The sequence below is a fragment of the Hyposmocoma kahamanoa genome, unplaced genomic scaffold (assembly GCF_003589595.1).
Source record: "Hyposmocoma kahamanoa isolate Upper Pololo Valley unplaced genomic scaffold, ASM358959v1 100021, whole genome shotgun sequence".
NCBI lineage: Eukaryota > Metazoa > Arthropoda > Insecta > Lepidoptera > Cosmopterigidae > Hyposmocoma > Hyposmocoma kahamanoa.
Window position 1 is genome coordinate 9,283,232 of NW_020653200.1, and position 15,004 is coordinate 9,298,235.

General features: G+C 34.0%; 1 protein-coding gene across 3 annotated transcripts in view; it reads right to left on the minus strand.

Moving 5' to 3' along the window:
• Positions 1–15,004, minus strand: part of LOC113227999 (protein furry) — a 118,268-nt gene that overhangs the window by 41,182 nt on the left and 62,082 nt on the right. For all 3 annotated transcript variants that reach the window (XM_026461135.1, XM_026461117.1, XM_026461126.1), the window contains 4 exons: positions 8,578–8,700; positions 6,244–6,377; positions 3,848–3,949; positions 1,164–1,298 (listed from right to left, as the gene is read on the minus strand). In XM_026461135.1, coding sequence (XP_026316920.1) covers positions 1,164–1,298; positions 3,848–3,949; positions 6,244–6,377; positions 8,578–8,700 — 494 coding nt within the window. The remainder of the gene's footprint in view (positions 1–1,163; positions 1,299–3,847; positions 3,950–6,243; positions 6,378–8,577; positions 8,701–15,004) is intronic.

The window sequence follows — 15,004 nt, forward strand, 5'->3', positions numbered from 1 at the left end:
TGCAACTTGGGCACGCAACTCACTGATGGTGTTGTCTGAGGCCTCCAACTTACACTGAACTTCAGCAAGGCTTGCTTTTAGGGACGTGATGTCCTTCAGCAGCCTGGTGACGTCGACGTGGTCGAACGTGACAGGGGGCAGCTTATGCAGCTCCTTCGCCACGAATGCAGGCACGTCGTCTGGGTCGGTCTCCTTGAACAACGTAATGATGTCCTGGAGACTCTTCACTCCTCCATCTCTCCGACGAGACGGCATCTGCTCGGCTTTGCCAAACGTCCGGAAAAGCAGCGCCTTGCCACTGCAAATCTCTTCTTCTTTGAAATTTGACTTGCAGATCTGCACGATGCTGACTTCGTCCATGGTATCTATGGCGTGTTGTATAAACGCCAACAGTTCGTTGGCTATGAGTTGCTGAGAACCCATAGTCAATTACGTGCAGCGGCTATTGCCGCGCGGGTCGCGAATTATTATAATTCTTATTGTGTAGTGGAGCACGTCCGAATCCGAGCGTGCACCGCACCACACTTACAATTAACCGTGTACAACCATTCAAGTATTCAGAGGGTACTATGATACTAAAAAGCAATTTACCCTTATAATTGACCCTTTCGATAGGCATCATAAATATACAGAAAGCTTTTTCCACATTTGGTTGGTTCGATTTCGAAACGAGGCATCAAAGTTTTTAAAAATCATTGAATGCACTCACACACTGAACACTATGAATACACACAAATACACAAAAATAATGTGTCCATGAAACAAAGTAACCTATCTTGCTATATTTAAAGAGTTTTTCCCTCCGTGTAGCTGTGGGACACTCTATACTGATAATGTTGTTTGGCATTAATGTGACGATTTAGACAGATAAAATTAGTGTAAGAAAGAAAAATAACGCCACTGGAATTGCAACTTGCTTGTGAACTAACAAGTATTGCCTTCGTTAAAATTCAAAAAGAAAATCATAGATACAAGGACAAATTTATTCAATAGGAAACAAACTTAGAAAACAATTTCTAGCTACGATATTCAACTCTCTCACGTAGAACTGTTCTTTGTGAGTAACAATATTATTCACGTTCCAGTTATTTTTCAATAAGTTTAAACAAGTTTTATATGCAAACAGAGATGAATTATCATGTTTATTTGTATGAGTTACTTACGTAAGGTAACAGCTCGTTAGGCGCCATTCCCGAGATAATTACGAGGTAGCGAATGATGACTTTCAAGTTGTTAGGCCAGCAAGCACAAAGCGTTGACCACAGTTCTTCTATCTCCTTCGGGTGGTAGTCAGAAAACTGTACCATGAAACAAAAAAATTACTATTACTAAGTTAAAATAAACAATAAATTAATAAATATAAATAATAAATTTAACTGCCTCCGTGCACGCAAAATAGGCGCCATGTCGTCGAGTTGCGGACACCAGCCCGTTACACCAAGTACCAACTGCCTCCGTGTCCGAGCGATTACATGCAGCCACGAAGAGGTCCCAGGTTCGATTCCCGGGCCGGGAGAAATATTTGTATGGCCTACATTTAATTCTCTCGTAAGTTTGGGATGAGCCAAGCAGTTATTAGAACTTATCCATATTCATTTACTGCATTTCACATGTATAGTACAGGTTAATATTATAGTAGTAGTAATAGTAGCTTAAAATTATAGTAGTAAGTAGCCCTGTAAGGGCGGCGTAGCAAATTACACTTACTATTTAGGAACATTTTAAACTTAAAACGTAATCAAATGACATAGAAACTTTGAATTTAATTTACCGACTTATTACTTAGCTTTAACTACCTTACCTAAGCAAAATACTCAGCTTTCTGTCGTCCTGTTATTATACAGATTTACATTTGTGGGATTACTATATGCTCACGCACAGATATAGTACGTTTTCTTTAATACAATTACACAAATACAAGTGGTACTTTTTTCTACTTTCAAAAGTTTGTAGCTATATAAAATTTTATGATTGCATTGTTGAAATATTTTAATTATTTATATAATTGATTCAAAGCTAAATTATCTCACTCAGTAGTTTACATATAATAATAATAATTGGTAGATATTCGATATTTCAATTATCGGATATCTTTTTTGTGCATCAGAACCTCGAACCGTAAGTAATTATAGTGATATTAGCGAGGGCTTGGAATTGCATATGTAGTAGTATTTTGTGTTTACACAAGAGCTTGTGGTTTTTATACGAACGGCAATCTATTACACACGCAATTTCCAGCTCTCGCTAAGTTTAATAATAAAGAATTAAATTACTACAAACAATTAAAACTTGATCTTAAGAGGAAAGTTAATAGTTAGGAGAAACGTTTTATCGGATTAAACTGTTTGCTAAATTAATTATATTGTCCATATCTTTACAACACTTACAGCATAGACTTTGAAGTACAACCTGTCGAAGTAAAATGTTGATTTCGTCCCTTTGTCTTTTCGACTGAAGTCACCGCTCTCTCGGCTGCTCAGTACCATAACCACCGCAATTGTAGTTACAAATACATCATTCTCAAGATTATATCATTCTTTGTGTACTAAACTAAATAAATAAAAAAGTAATAAAATAAAATTGTTTTGTCCATTTTAAATTTAATAATATTAAATAATAAATTGAACTTAATAAAAATTAATTCAATAAAATAATTTGTAAATCTTAATGTAGCGTAAATTGGAATGTTTTCTTTGTAAAATTAAAAATAAGGTATTTATTTAATATAACTATTGTAACTATAGTGAAAAAATAAGGTGGTTTGCATCAATATTATCGGATTATCGGTTTGTTTGAAAAAACAAATATACGCGATTTAAATCCGGAAAAATAGTTTCATTTCCTATGTGTAACAATCGCGAAAACCTAAGAACTCGATATTTAATAATATTATTTGTGCTGACCATATCACAGATATCTAAATTAGATATTTTGAAAGCTCCACTATTTTTTTATGTACATTTTTTACGCATATTGTCAGTAGTATATATTATAGTGAATAAAGGTCTGATTAACAGTACATAATATAAAATGATTTTACGGAGATACATCGTGGTAATGGGGACGATTAAAACTTTTATGAACTTTCACAGAAGTTATGTGCTACCATAGGCTGAACATAAAACAATACTATATGAATCGAGGCCACTCAGAAATTAAAACGTATTTACTCTTTATTGTCTTTTATCAATAGCTAATAATAATACTTTATTTACGTCCGCAGATACGCAATAAGGCGTTTTAAAAACGTAGTTCTCAATGTTATTAGATTAATCATATTATCGTTTATATTTTCGGTGTTTGCAATGGCTATAGAAATAAATTAGAAATAGGATATTCTTTGCGCAATACGCGCAATACCTGAAAGAGTTTGCAAAAGGTGTAGTGTGGCAACCGTCAAGGTTGATAGTGACGAATGGGGTAAACAGAGGTGTGCCTGCCGCATTCCCACCGGACAACCGCTCCAACCTTGCCCCAAGCAATGTGAACATTGATAGTCAACGCAGTGCCTCGACTCATCGAACACAAAATGATCACAAAGATTCCGCTATAAGAACGCTCGTCGACGACATTTCTCTAATAAGCAGCTCGAATACTCAGGGGAAAAACGGATTCAAATAATAAATTGTTGAAACGTTCACCCTTGGAAACAAGCAATTTTGTTAATACAGTACAATAGATGAACGAAAACGAAACTTATTAGCGAAGACATTGAGATAAGGGAAATTTGTACAGAAAATCGACCTATCTAATATTCATTAAATCTTTAATTCTTTAAACAGTAAAACAATTTTATTTTGTAGTAAAAAGAACATTGGGTAAGTAATGCAGAGCAAAGAATACCTACCTTGGCGGTGATGTAGAACAGATTGTTGAGAACCATCTCAGTTGCCTCCGCAGAGCCCAGACCTTCACGCCGTCCACTGCGCCCGGCTTCCGAAGTGTAGTACTGAAACAACTTTCACTTTGTATTCTATTTCTCGTAATGAAAACGAATTTCAGACTGGCGTAGTTTGATAGTTTAGCAAGTGATTCTCATTAGCCCTGTATTTGCGGCATGCTCGTTCCTTCATGAATGTCGTATATACAATATACAATCATCTTATATACGTAAACCAGATAGTAACTAGCACCCGCGTCGTGAAGATTCGAAAATCAGTCAACTGTACGATCTTGCAACCACTCTGTGTCGAGCAAAGAGACAAATTTGACATTTGTAAAACTGTTATTTTGTTCAAATTAAAAAAAAAACTAATTACTATGTTAAAAGTAAACAAAACACGAGGAATCACGTACCACGCGTAAGTTAGCAAAAATATTTAGATTATTTATTTTTCTGTTTATTTAAATAAATAACAGCTCCTAATTGAAAAAAGACATAGTAAATCATTCTTGTAGTGAGTGCTATAAGGATGCATGAACTCCGGTCATTGGATACAAGTGCAGATACGAACATTGCAGGCAGTAAAATTATCAATTTGATTGATGACTGACTGTATTGTATTCGGGAAAATTATTTACACAGATTCGTAACGTACGTCTTTATCCTATCTTACAACAGACAATCAGTTCTTGGCTGTATATGAAAAAACACTGCACTTTCAATGGCGTTTAATTTAATTAAACGAATTTATTTTAACAGTATGAATCAACAAAACATCTTACTTTCTTTTCGAGAACATTGATGCATGCAATGTCATTTGTTTTGCCAAGTTATCTTTGCCACCGAGTTCGTTACATACTTCAAAGAAAAAAAATCGCTTACGACAGCGTATACCTTGAGAAATCCTCTGATATCTTCTACAGGATTTTGAAAGGCCTATAAATACAAGTATAACTCATTCCATGGGGTAGGCGTAATTTTTTTTTTGTGTACCGGGATTTTCATAATAATAATACTTAACAATGCACACTTTATTGATGAAACATTACAACTTATTGGTGAAACCCCATACACCTTGTCACTTCATTGACATAGTACTGGGCTATATGAAAAGGTCTACAGACGATGAAATTTAATTAACATAGGTATTCCTCTGTCACTCGAATTCAAGTTATTCAAAACCCTGAATTTACAACGTACATATGTAATAATACTTTACTCTTGTTTAAGATTCTTCAGAATAGAGTTGACGACAAAGGATGCTTAAACTTTTGTACGCTTGTTAATAAAGGTAAAGAGAATTGTATAGAACAGCGACAACGACACATTTTACAAGAAAAAAGAATTAAAAGTTAATGTACTTTTACATTATATCACTGTACAAGTCGTTTTGAAGTTGAGGCCGTCGCAGTCACTTATGAAGAACAAAAATGTGAATAGCATAAACATGTTTTGTTAAAATGTAGTGTGTTTGCATCAAGCTAGCACCATCTTTCATTTTAACGCGACAGACATGCTCAAGGAGTAATGGAATAGAAAACAGAAGATATATACTTATGTAGATAGCCATACTGAAGGTACACTAGATAAAAGTGATCTTGCTACTTTGGTTATCTAAATACTCATCTTTAAAATGAGAACCATGGGTTATTAATTTTATTACTAAATCAATAATTTAGTTGAGTCTGCCAATCTAATAACCTTTCAAAGCATGAAAAACGTTTTTATATGCTTTCGGTATTTCATTTTTGTTCTGTTCTGACACAGTATAATCATGGTAATTTAATTTATATTAAGAAGAATAATAATCTTTTATGAAAAATAGTGATAAAAATAACATTAATACGAGGAATAAAAATTTACTGGCTAAGTTGACAGCGTCTTCACAAAGTCACAAAAATCATTTAAGAGGGGCAACGTACACCCCCACGTACCTAATAAGATACCGTTTGATAATCAATATTTGCCATTTACGAGGTTTAAACTGTAGAGAAACAAAAACGTTACACTAAAAATTATTTATATAGCTTCTGCGTACTTGGATTATAAAAATCCATGGTGACCAGTTCAGATCTTGCAGGTGGTCTCTCTCGATTTATATTTAAAATAAATGTTGTAAACGATAAACATGTAGAAATATTTATTTACAAAGACCAAACTCTAAAGTTTCTTACACATTCTTCTTACGGAAATCTATAGGAATCTAGTAGTTCAAGTGTATTTTGATTACCAATGCAATAAAGATAGCTTGAGTTTGACATTATCTCAAAAGATAACGTAACCATATTCCAAAATCTGTTACAAAAATTGAGGATTTCAAGCATCGAAGGGAGCAGCAATGGTACAATAAGTAAACCAACCTGTATGTAGGAAAGAGGATTAGCCGGCGGCACGTTCGGATCCACAAGCTCGATGTTCACTAACCATGGCAAGAGATACTGGAGCAGTAATTGACGAACCTCTGTGCGCGCTGTTTGAAATCTCGCTGTTATTTCTGAAACAAAATCTAAATGATTAATATACATACACAACAGTAAAGGAGCTTAGTAATTTTCAATACCAAAAGATTTGTTTGTAACTGGTCTAAAATTTAATTTTTTATTAATATTCGACAAGGTTTGGCATCCACTGCACGATCGATAAAATTTTTGAATCAATAAATTTGGGGAGCTATTTTTATTCGATTAATAAATAAGGTAAGTACTTTCGAATCATTTAAATCAGTGCGTGTAGGTAATTCCATTTTTTTTAATGAAAAGTAGAGTCCAATTAAATAGGGCGAAAGTTGGGTTAGAAGTTCATAAAAATATCAATTATTTTGGGAGATGGCTTTTCAATGGCGCTGGATTTACACGAGAGAGATTAAATTTAAGAAAGACTCGCTACGCTTTTGTTTTATGATAACAACTGATTAAAAATGAAGTGGAAAATTGGTAAAGACGGCGTCTAAAGTTAATCGGTTTAAGTGGAAATTTATTAGTGTCGTCGACTGGATAAAAACGGCGAAAAAATCTAACAGCTATCGTGTAAATTGTTAAATAGCAAAAAAGACAAAGTATTCGTCCCAATGCAACGATACTATTAAGAGAAACGCCGACAAAGATAGCCAATTTTATCCTGTCAAGAAGACAATCTAATTCATTTTCAATTCAACCATTCCAATTTAATCACGTTTAGTGTTACAAGATCAGCTACGTAAAACAATGTCTGTAATAATGATTGATTTTAACAGCCGTAATTAACAATTAACGAGTTTTCAAGTTAGCGTTTTATATAAGTTAGCCGTCTGATGTTTCTTCCCGAATGATATTACACTTGAACTTTAAATTTCAACAGATACGTAAAACTTTTCACTACAGAAGGCTTTGCTTTAAAGCCTCAACTCTCGTGACTTTTATAGGAAAGTCAAGTTTCAAGGTTACACATTTTAATTAATAAAAATTTTATGTGAAGTATGTTTGCTCTCCAACAGTACGTGTATTATTAGGCATGTCCTTCAAAGCCTGGGTACGGTTTATTATTTACATAGTGGGATTGGTCCTAAAGTTATAGGGACTCGGGCATTAACATGGGGATCGGAAACGTGCTCTACTGGCCGAATTTTGTATTTATAAAATTTCCAGGCACTATTTATAAAAAGTCACAAAGTTGATTTAGAAAAACTTACCAACAACGACAATCAACAAGGAATGTATTATATATATTATAATAGGGGTTAAAGTAGAAAAGGATAATCTACATAGAAACAAATTTTAGAAAATGACATTTATTTAAAGAAAGTATGTATTTACACTATCGATACACAGTAGTGTATCTTGTAAATAATTGTAAATAGTGTATCTCTACTAACTTGCTGGAAGACCATATTTTATTTGCGGTTATCACCAGTTTCCAACTATTCAGAATTCCACTAAGTACTGGTATTAATTTGCAACTGTGTTACGGCAACTAAATTTGGTTTTCTTGATAGATAATTATGACCATATCTTAGAATACATTTTCATCACGATGACGATCGATTAAGACGATGATGATGATGGTTCATTAAGACAGTGCAAGCTTCAACACGCGTCACTCGTTGTAATTTCGTAGTAAGTACCTTTTTTCAAATTAATTTATCCTACGAATTTGTCGCAACACACAGGCGATACAGCTACATTCAAATTTGCTGTTAATTCCTTAGCAGTTTGCGATGGGTTGGCTTCAATAATACCTTATAATTATATAAACTAATATACAGCGTTATATTCAGTTATTCCTTAATTTTACTTCGTTCTCGGGGCTCACTTGGTAGGTTAAAATTTCCACTGCGATGTCGGGCAAACCAAAAATGCAAAGCACCCGTGTTAATTGTGCCTGTTGTAATATACACGTCGTTAACGATTCAAGTCGAGTCGTTTGCACTGCATTAGTGCCACGTCAGAACTCGTATTAAAAAAAGACACGTATATTAAAAGTATTCACGTTTGATTTCAAAGCAAATATAACATTAATCACGTTTTACGTGAACAAATAAATCAATAACGTTAGAATTTGGAAACGTTAAGGTTTTATTTGAAATAGTTTCTATTCTTAATCTTACACTAAAAATATTTTGTTTAAGAGGCCAGAACGTTAGAACAGCAATTAAATAACCCCTAATCATTGACCTACCTCTCCTACTCATATAATGAAAACATAATGAAAAATGTTACCTGAGAACATCGGCATGGTTAGCTCCGGGTGTAACTGCGATAACTGCCTGGACAGGTAGAGCTGCGACCGGCAGTATGTGGTGCATAATAGGGCATCCAGCGTGCCTCGCCCTTTTTCCGAACCTGAACAAAAAAGAAAAAATATATACACAGATAGCCCACCAAATTGATTGAAAAGAGTGTAAATTACGTTTTTAGGGAATTATACCTCGCATTGGGTCAATATTGCGCACTAAGAGTCGTATTCCAGAACTGTATTCAATGCTCAAGTCAGGATTTTTGGAATACGACTCTTAGGGTCATATTCTAGAACTCTACTCAATGCTCAAGTCAGGATTGCAATTGAAACACAAGCACTGGAAATACGACCCATAAGGGCAGGGACTTGAGTATGATTTCGAGTGCTTTAAACCATACTCAAATCCTGACTTGAGCATTGAGTAGAGTTCTAGAATACGACCCTAAGACCTAAACTCTCCCTTTATAGAAGACTTTATTGAACAGTGTGAAAAAGTTGTAAATTCTTGTTTTTTCGTATCTTGAGTTGTACGCATGTCACAATGCATATTATCGCTTAGGCTGCCAACGAATGGACTGCAGTTAATGCATGCAGTCGAGACTTCAACTGCAAGTGTCGGCTGCAGTCGATGTGAACGATAGTCCGAGAATTAAAACTAGCAGTTGATATTCTTAAGATAATAAATGATATTTTTGTGTCTGAAACAACTTGAACTTTAGTAGCAACCGCAAAAAGTATGGATTATTTGAAAGTTTAATCAAGTTAATGGTAAAACAACAACACGATTGAAGAAACTTTTCTCGAAGAATTTATATAATTTGTTCATTTATATAAATCCGTACACTAATTGCCAGCCTATATCATTAAACATACATATAGACATAGTAGGTTAAATATTCGTCCGGATTGGATTTATCATGGCGTCTTAATCAAAATCTAGTATCATTCGAAATGGCTAACGCACTAAGATTATTAGATTTCGACGATACAAAACTAACCCACACTTTCCAACCTGTGGTAATAAAAACAAGCTCGTCAGTTTTCTGATTTTCTAATTAAAGTTTTAGGAAAAGAGTGTTTTAGTAGGTATTTATCCTTATTGAAACGTATTTAGAAGTAATTTGACTGCATTGATATAAAGGAGCTACAGTAATATTCTGTTTCCAACCATTCAGATTTTTGCGTGTATTAGTAGTGTGTAGTAATGAATGTTAAAAATTTTCATAAAAATTAGACGAAAATACATGAATTTTAATGCACTCCTCAAGCCGGAAACTCACTAGCGAACTGTAACCGTAAGCGTTGCATGTTATGTTACAAAAAATCATAGTGTGTACGTGGTTCGCGAGCTTGTCGCGAGCGGAACGCGTGCGGTTCGCACTTCGCAGTGAACAGACGACAACCAGATTCTCATTCTAGCGAGTGAAGACTGTTTCACGCGTACACGCTAGAACCACACCGTATCTGTCACGTTACAGTTACAACACGCTAATGCGTACCTGGCTTAAGAGTGTCAAAAACATCACGCAGGTAGAGTTCTGATGTCAGATCTGAGTTACCAATAAGTTAGTACAGCAGAAATCTATAAAACAAAAGTTTTTAAATAACGAATGTGCTCAAATTATTTTAAGCAAAATAGGTTACACTAACACCAAGGATTTCAGTAAAAATTACAAAATACAAAAGTTAGGACATTACTAAATCAGTTTCCTAATTCCTTGTAACTGAATAAAATTGCGGTATAACACAAAACACCGCTTCATTTCAAAATGAGCGGTGCTACAATCCCGGGCTTGGATTATCCGGTGATGTGCGGCAAAAAATATAAAATTCGCAAATTAGTTCCTTATAGCCTTACAAAGACAGGCGATCAGTGAATCAGTTACAAACACCTAGAAAGAGTAGAGCTGACTCTTTGATTAGTCGATAATATTGGATAAATCGATCGAAAATAAACGACAGTTTTTATCCGTCGGTTAATTACAATTTAGCAAATTTTGCACCTCTAATTTACCCAGCTATAAGTATATTTTTACACAAGCCAGTGTTGTTCCATTTATTATACTACTGTGACAAAAATCATTTCTTCCTATGATAATATATAAATTATATGGCCGAATATTTTAAGTTGTATATATAATTTTTAGGTATAAAAAAATTTAATTTATTTACTTATCTTTGTCTAGGTTACATATATGGTGGCCGGTGAAATTTTAAGTATGGAAATATTTGTATTAAAAGATTCCGCACGTCCAAATCGGTAAAGTTATTACACAAATTAAATGGTAGGTGATTTTAGAAAATGTACATGAGGTTTAAGGTTAGTTAATAAGAAATTACTTTGCATTGTCATCTGTGACGCGGACAAGTATGACCTCGTTTTGGTAGCGTTATCTGCAAGTATTTTCAACAGGTTATAATGAAAGACTTGCGGTTATTTGGTTGCAATATTTTTAAAGCTAGTAAGCATATTCTTTGTACCAAAAAAACCTTATTATTTAACGTCTACTGAAATATTTCCTTAAGATTGTATTGACAGACTCTGATATTGAACGCAGCTGTGGGTTATTAAAATGCAAGTCACAAGTTTATCGAAGTACGTGGCAACCTCGAAATGATAATATTCCGTAATGATGTTAATGTCTACCTGAAAAGTTTGTATGTATATTATAGATGGTATGGTGTAACGGGCTGTTGTTATAACATAAATTATAGCAAAGAAAAGAAAATTAATAATGATGTTAAATAACGTAATTAGCTACGTGTTTGAAAAACGAGCCTAACTATAACCTACGCCGTGAATTATTGATAAACGAATAAAATATCCATTGTAATGACTGCAGAATATCTTGTACAGTTTTGAGGTCATAGTTTAGGAGTTACGTATATATTTGAGAAGAATAAGTATAATACTTTGTGCAATTTAGTGAAGTTTAAATAACAGTATTGAGAGTTAAACAGCCGCTGATATTACGCGACTAAGGACCGTTAAGTAGTAGAAAGAGAATTTATTGCAAACAACGGAATAGTCATGCGTAGGTAGTCGGCAGTCTACGAAACTAGCTAATTGATGTTAAATCACTTGAGAGAAAGATAGGTGCTAAATAAAAACTACATATATCTAATATATAATATATACATATATCTAATACATAAAATACTACGAAATTATAACTGAAAATTTATAAAAGTAACAGTGTAAATATGTATACGGAGTGCATATATATGTATGTACAAGCACTCCTTATTTACTATGAGTTGAAACAATATTGTTGTTACGGCCACAGCCGTGTTACCAGTTTCAGCCTTATTTTTCTTTATTGTTAACATACGGTTACTAAGGTACAGATTTAAGAAATATTTTCCTTGTTATTTTTAATCTAGGATTAATTATTGATAATTGAACAATTTTTTCGGATCTAAATCGTTATATTTCGTTTATATTTCTTTTTTCCTTGTTTTTTCAAACAAACCAACATTTCGGGCGCTTTACAGGTTCTGCGGTCACGGCTGGCTCGAAAACGTAAGAACTCTACATTACTAATTATTTTTTGTAAAAAGAATCCTAAATCAATAGAATTTCAATTACCGTGTCACTCAATGTCTTAGCAAACCGTACGTTTTGGGATTTAATTATTTTTGTAAAAGAATTGCGCATTGCGCAGCATTCAATGTTTTTGCACCGCACCTTCATTAGCCGTCAAAATTTTGGAAATTCATAATTCCAAATAGCGCAAATGCTTTGCGATGCACTTGAAAATTTATCCACTAAACATAATCTAGTGCACTGAATATTGCAATGTTACGCTCAAAATTGGATTTAAAATTGCGACGTTTCCATATGATTGCAAGCGCACCATAGCACACGACACGCATGACCGTTGTTAAACTTTGCAGGCAAGCGTATGAAGTTAGTCGTGGGGTAGGTGTTATAATTTAGGCAAGTGCCGTTTAGACTGTCCTCTGATATCGGATCAGAAGTTATTACTTCGTGTAGGGCTCATCAGGTACTTCGTATTCGTATCGCGTACTTTCTCTGTTCGCATATAAACTTCTTACTTTGAGTTTCATTGGGATGTTTTTTCGACAAATATGGTGATGGATGACGGCGATAACGTTTCAATTTCAATGCTCATATATACAATAACTATTTTACTATTGTAAACGCGAAGAGAAATATATTTTTTTCTTATTTAAAAATATCCAAGGGCCTCTTTAGAAAATGGTTATGACACAGTTCGGCAAGGTAGATGTTTATTTATATGCGTTTTAACGTATAGTTGTTTTCATAAGTAGTTTCTTGGATTAATAAAAACTAATATATGTATATCGAGATTTTAGGTTTTTGCGATTATTACACACTGAAAATGAAACTGTTTTTTTTTCTGAATCTAAATCGTGTATACTTACAATACAATACTATTTCAGTCGTGACGTATCGATATAACAAAATCTCTATGTAGCAGCGACTTTTTCAAATACAATTCTGTTTCTAGCTAATGTTGTTTTGGTACAATAGACACTTTAATATCCCAGTATGATTAGAGTCATTATGTTTTTGCGATTGCTATATATTGGGAATGAAAGTATATTTTCGGATCTAAATCGGATATATTTCTTTTTTCAAACCAACCAATGTTTCGGACTACTTGCAGGTTTCATAATCACGGCTCAACATAGTATCTGTATTTGTTCTAGAGTACAATAAAGAATATTTGTATTGTATAAAGTTATGTATAATATGTGTTCATCTGTTCCAATACAGAGCCTTTAAGCTCTACTTTAACGAATTAGGCGTCGTTGAATTTGTCTCGGTGGTCCGCGTAGGCTAGATACTTTAAAAATATAATACAGTATCCGTCACACGTTCTAAAGTTGCGATTTCAAAAATTAGATAACTTTAAAATACCAATTCAAAATAAGGTAACGTGGTAAAAACAACTACATATACCAATATTTTTAAACACAATTATGATATATCGAGATCTTAGGTTCTCGCGATTGTTACACATACGAAATGAAACTACTTTTCCGGATTTAAAACGCGTATATTTGTTTTTTCAAACAAATAGACAATTCGGACCCTTTACAGGTGTGAAACCACCTACAGTCGAGCGAAAACCTGCCATCTTACAGACAAGATCGGAAGAGTCCTCAGGCGTGCATCTATCAACACCTATATCAAGCCCCTGAGGAAGATTTCTCAGTTCCTGAGGCCCGTGAAATGTAACATCCCCTTACAGGATGCAGGAGTTTACAAGCTTGACTGCGAGTGTGGTCTCTCTTATATTGGACAAACAAGTATTTGTACCCGCGTCAAAGAACATATAGCTGATGTCAAACACCGTCACGTAAACAAGTGGATAAACCTACACATTCAATGAAGTTTGACAAACCCGCAGGTCCTTGCAAAAGAAGTCCGTTATCTAACCAGGCTGCTGCGAGAGGCCATTGAAATTGAAAACATCCTAATTTCAACAGGGTAGATGGTTTCTCCGTACCACCAGCTTGGGATCCAGTATTTCCTCTAATGAAAAATCCCAAACAGACATAAGACTGCAGTACTAATTAATATGTTTTAGTTTATTCTAATTTCTATAATTAATTGATAACAAATTGAACTTAATAAAAATTCATTTAATAAAATAATTTGTAATAACTTAATGTAGCGTAAATTGGAATGTTTTCTTTGTAAAATTAACCCTTAAACCACCTACCCTATGTTTTAACGACATAACAACCTACCCTCGGTCAGGCAGACCGCTATCATGTGATAGATATTTTTTTAAAGTTGTAATTTGGTGGTGGATAAAAAATAAGAATTAAATAGAGGTATAGTGTTTTTACTATTATATTATCACTAAAATCTACAAGTAACTAGTAACAGTCTTGCGAAAATATAATAACTTTACTTGTACATGGAATTAATGGACGAATATACTAATCTATACAAAATGTAATCTATAAAAAAAAATAACTAATTAAACTTTCTTCTTTGGACTAATTCTCGTAATTTTACCAATCATGTAATACAATCAAAGCTTAAAAATAAATAGAAATATATTATTTTTGCATAATTACAGCCTCTCAATTCTTAATATTTTTCCGAGCATATACGGCACACTGTTTCAGAGCATTCTAAGCAGATTGGCTTCTTGCATGAAAAGCACAAGTATTCAGTCTTGCGTTTCTTTTTATAATCGCAAGTCGAGCAAGTCTTACGTACTTCTAGCCTACTTGCACCAGAACAGCTTGGTATTTCATCTTCCACATCAGTCTGAAGTACACGGCGAATCATTTTCCGTACTTCTCGTGGAATAGCTTCATTTTCTTCTCGTCGTTCCATGTGTGGCCGTGTTAGCTGTTCCGCCAATCTCTTAATGAATTTGAATCGGCTTCCAGTACTCT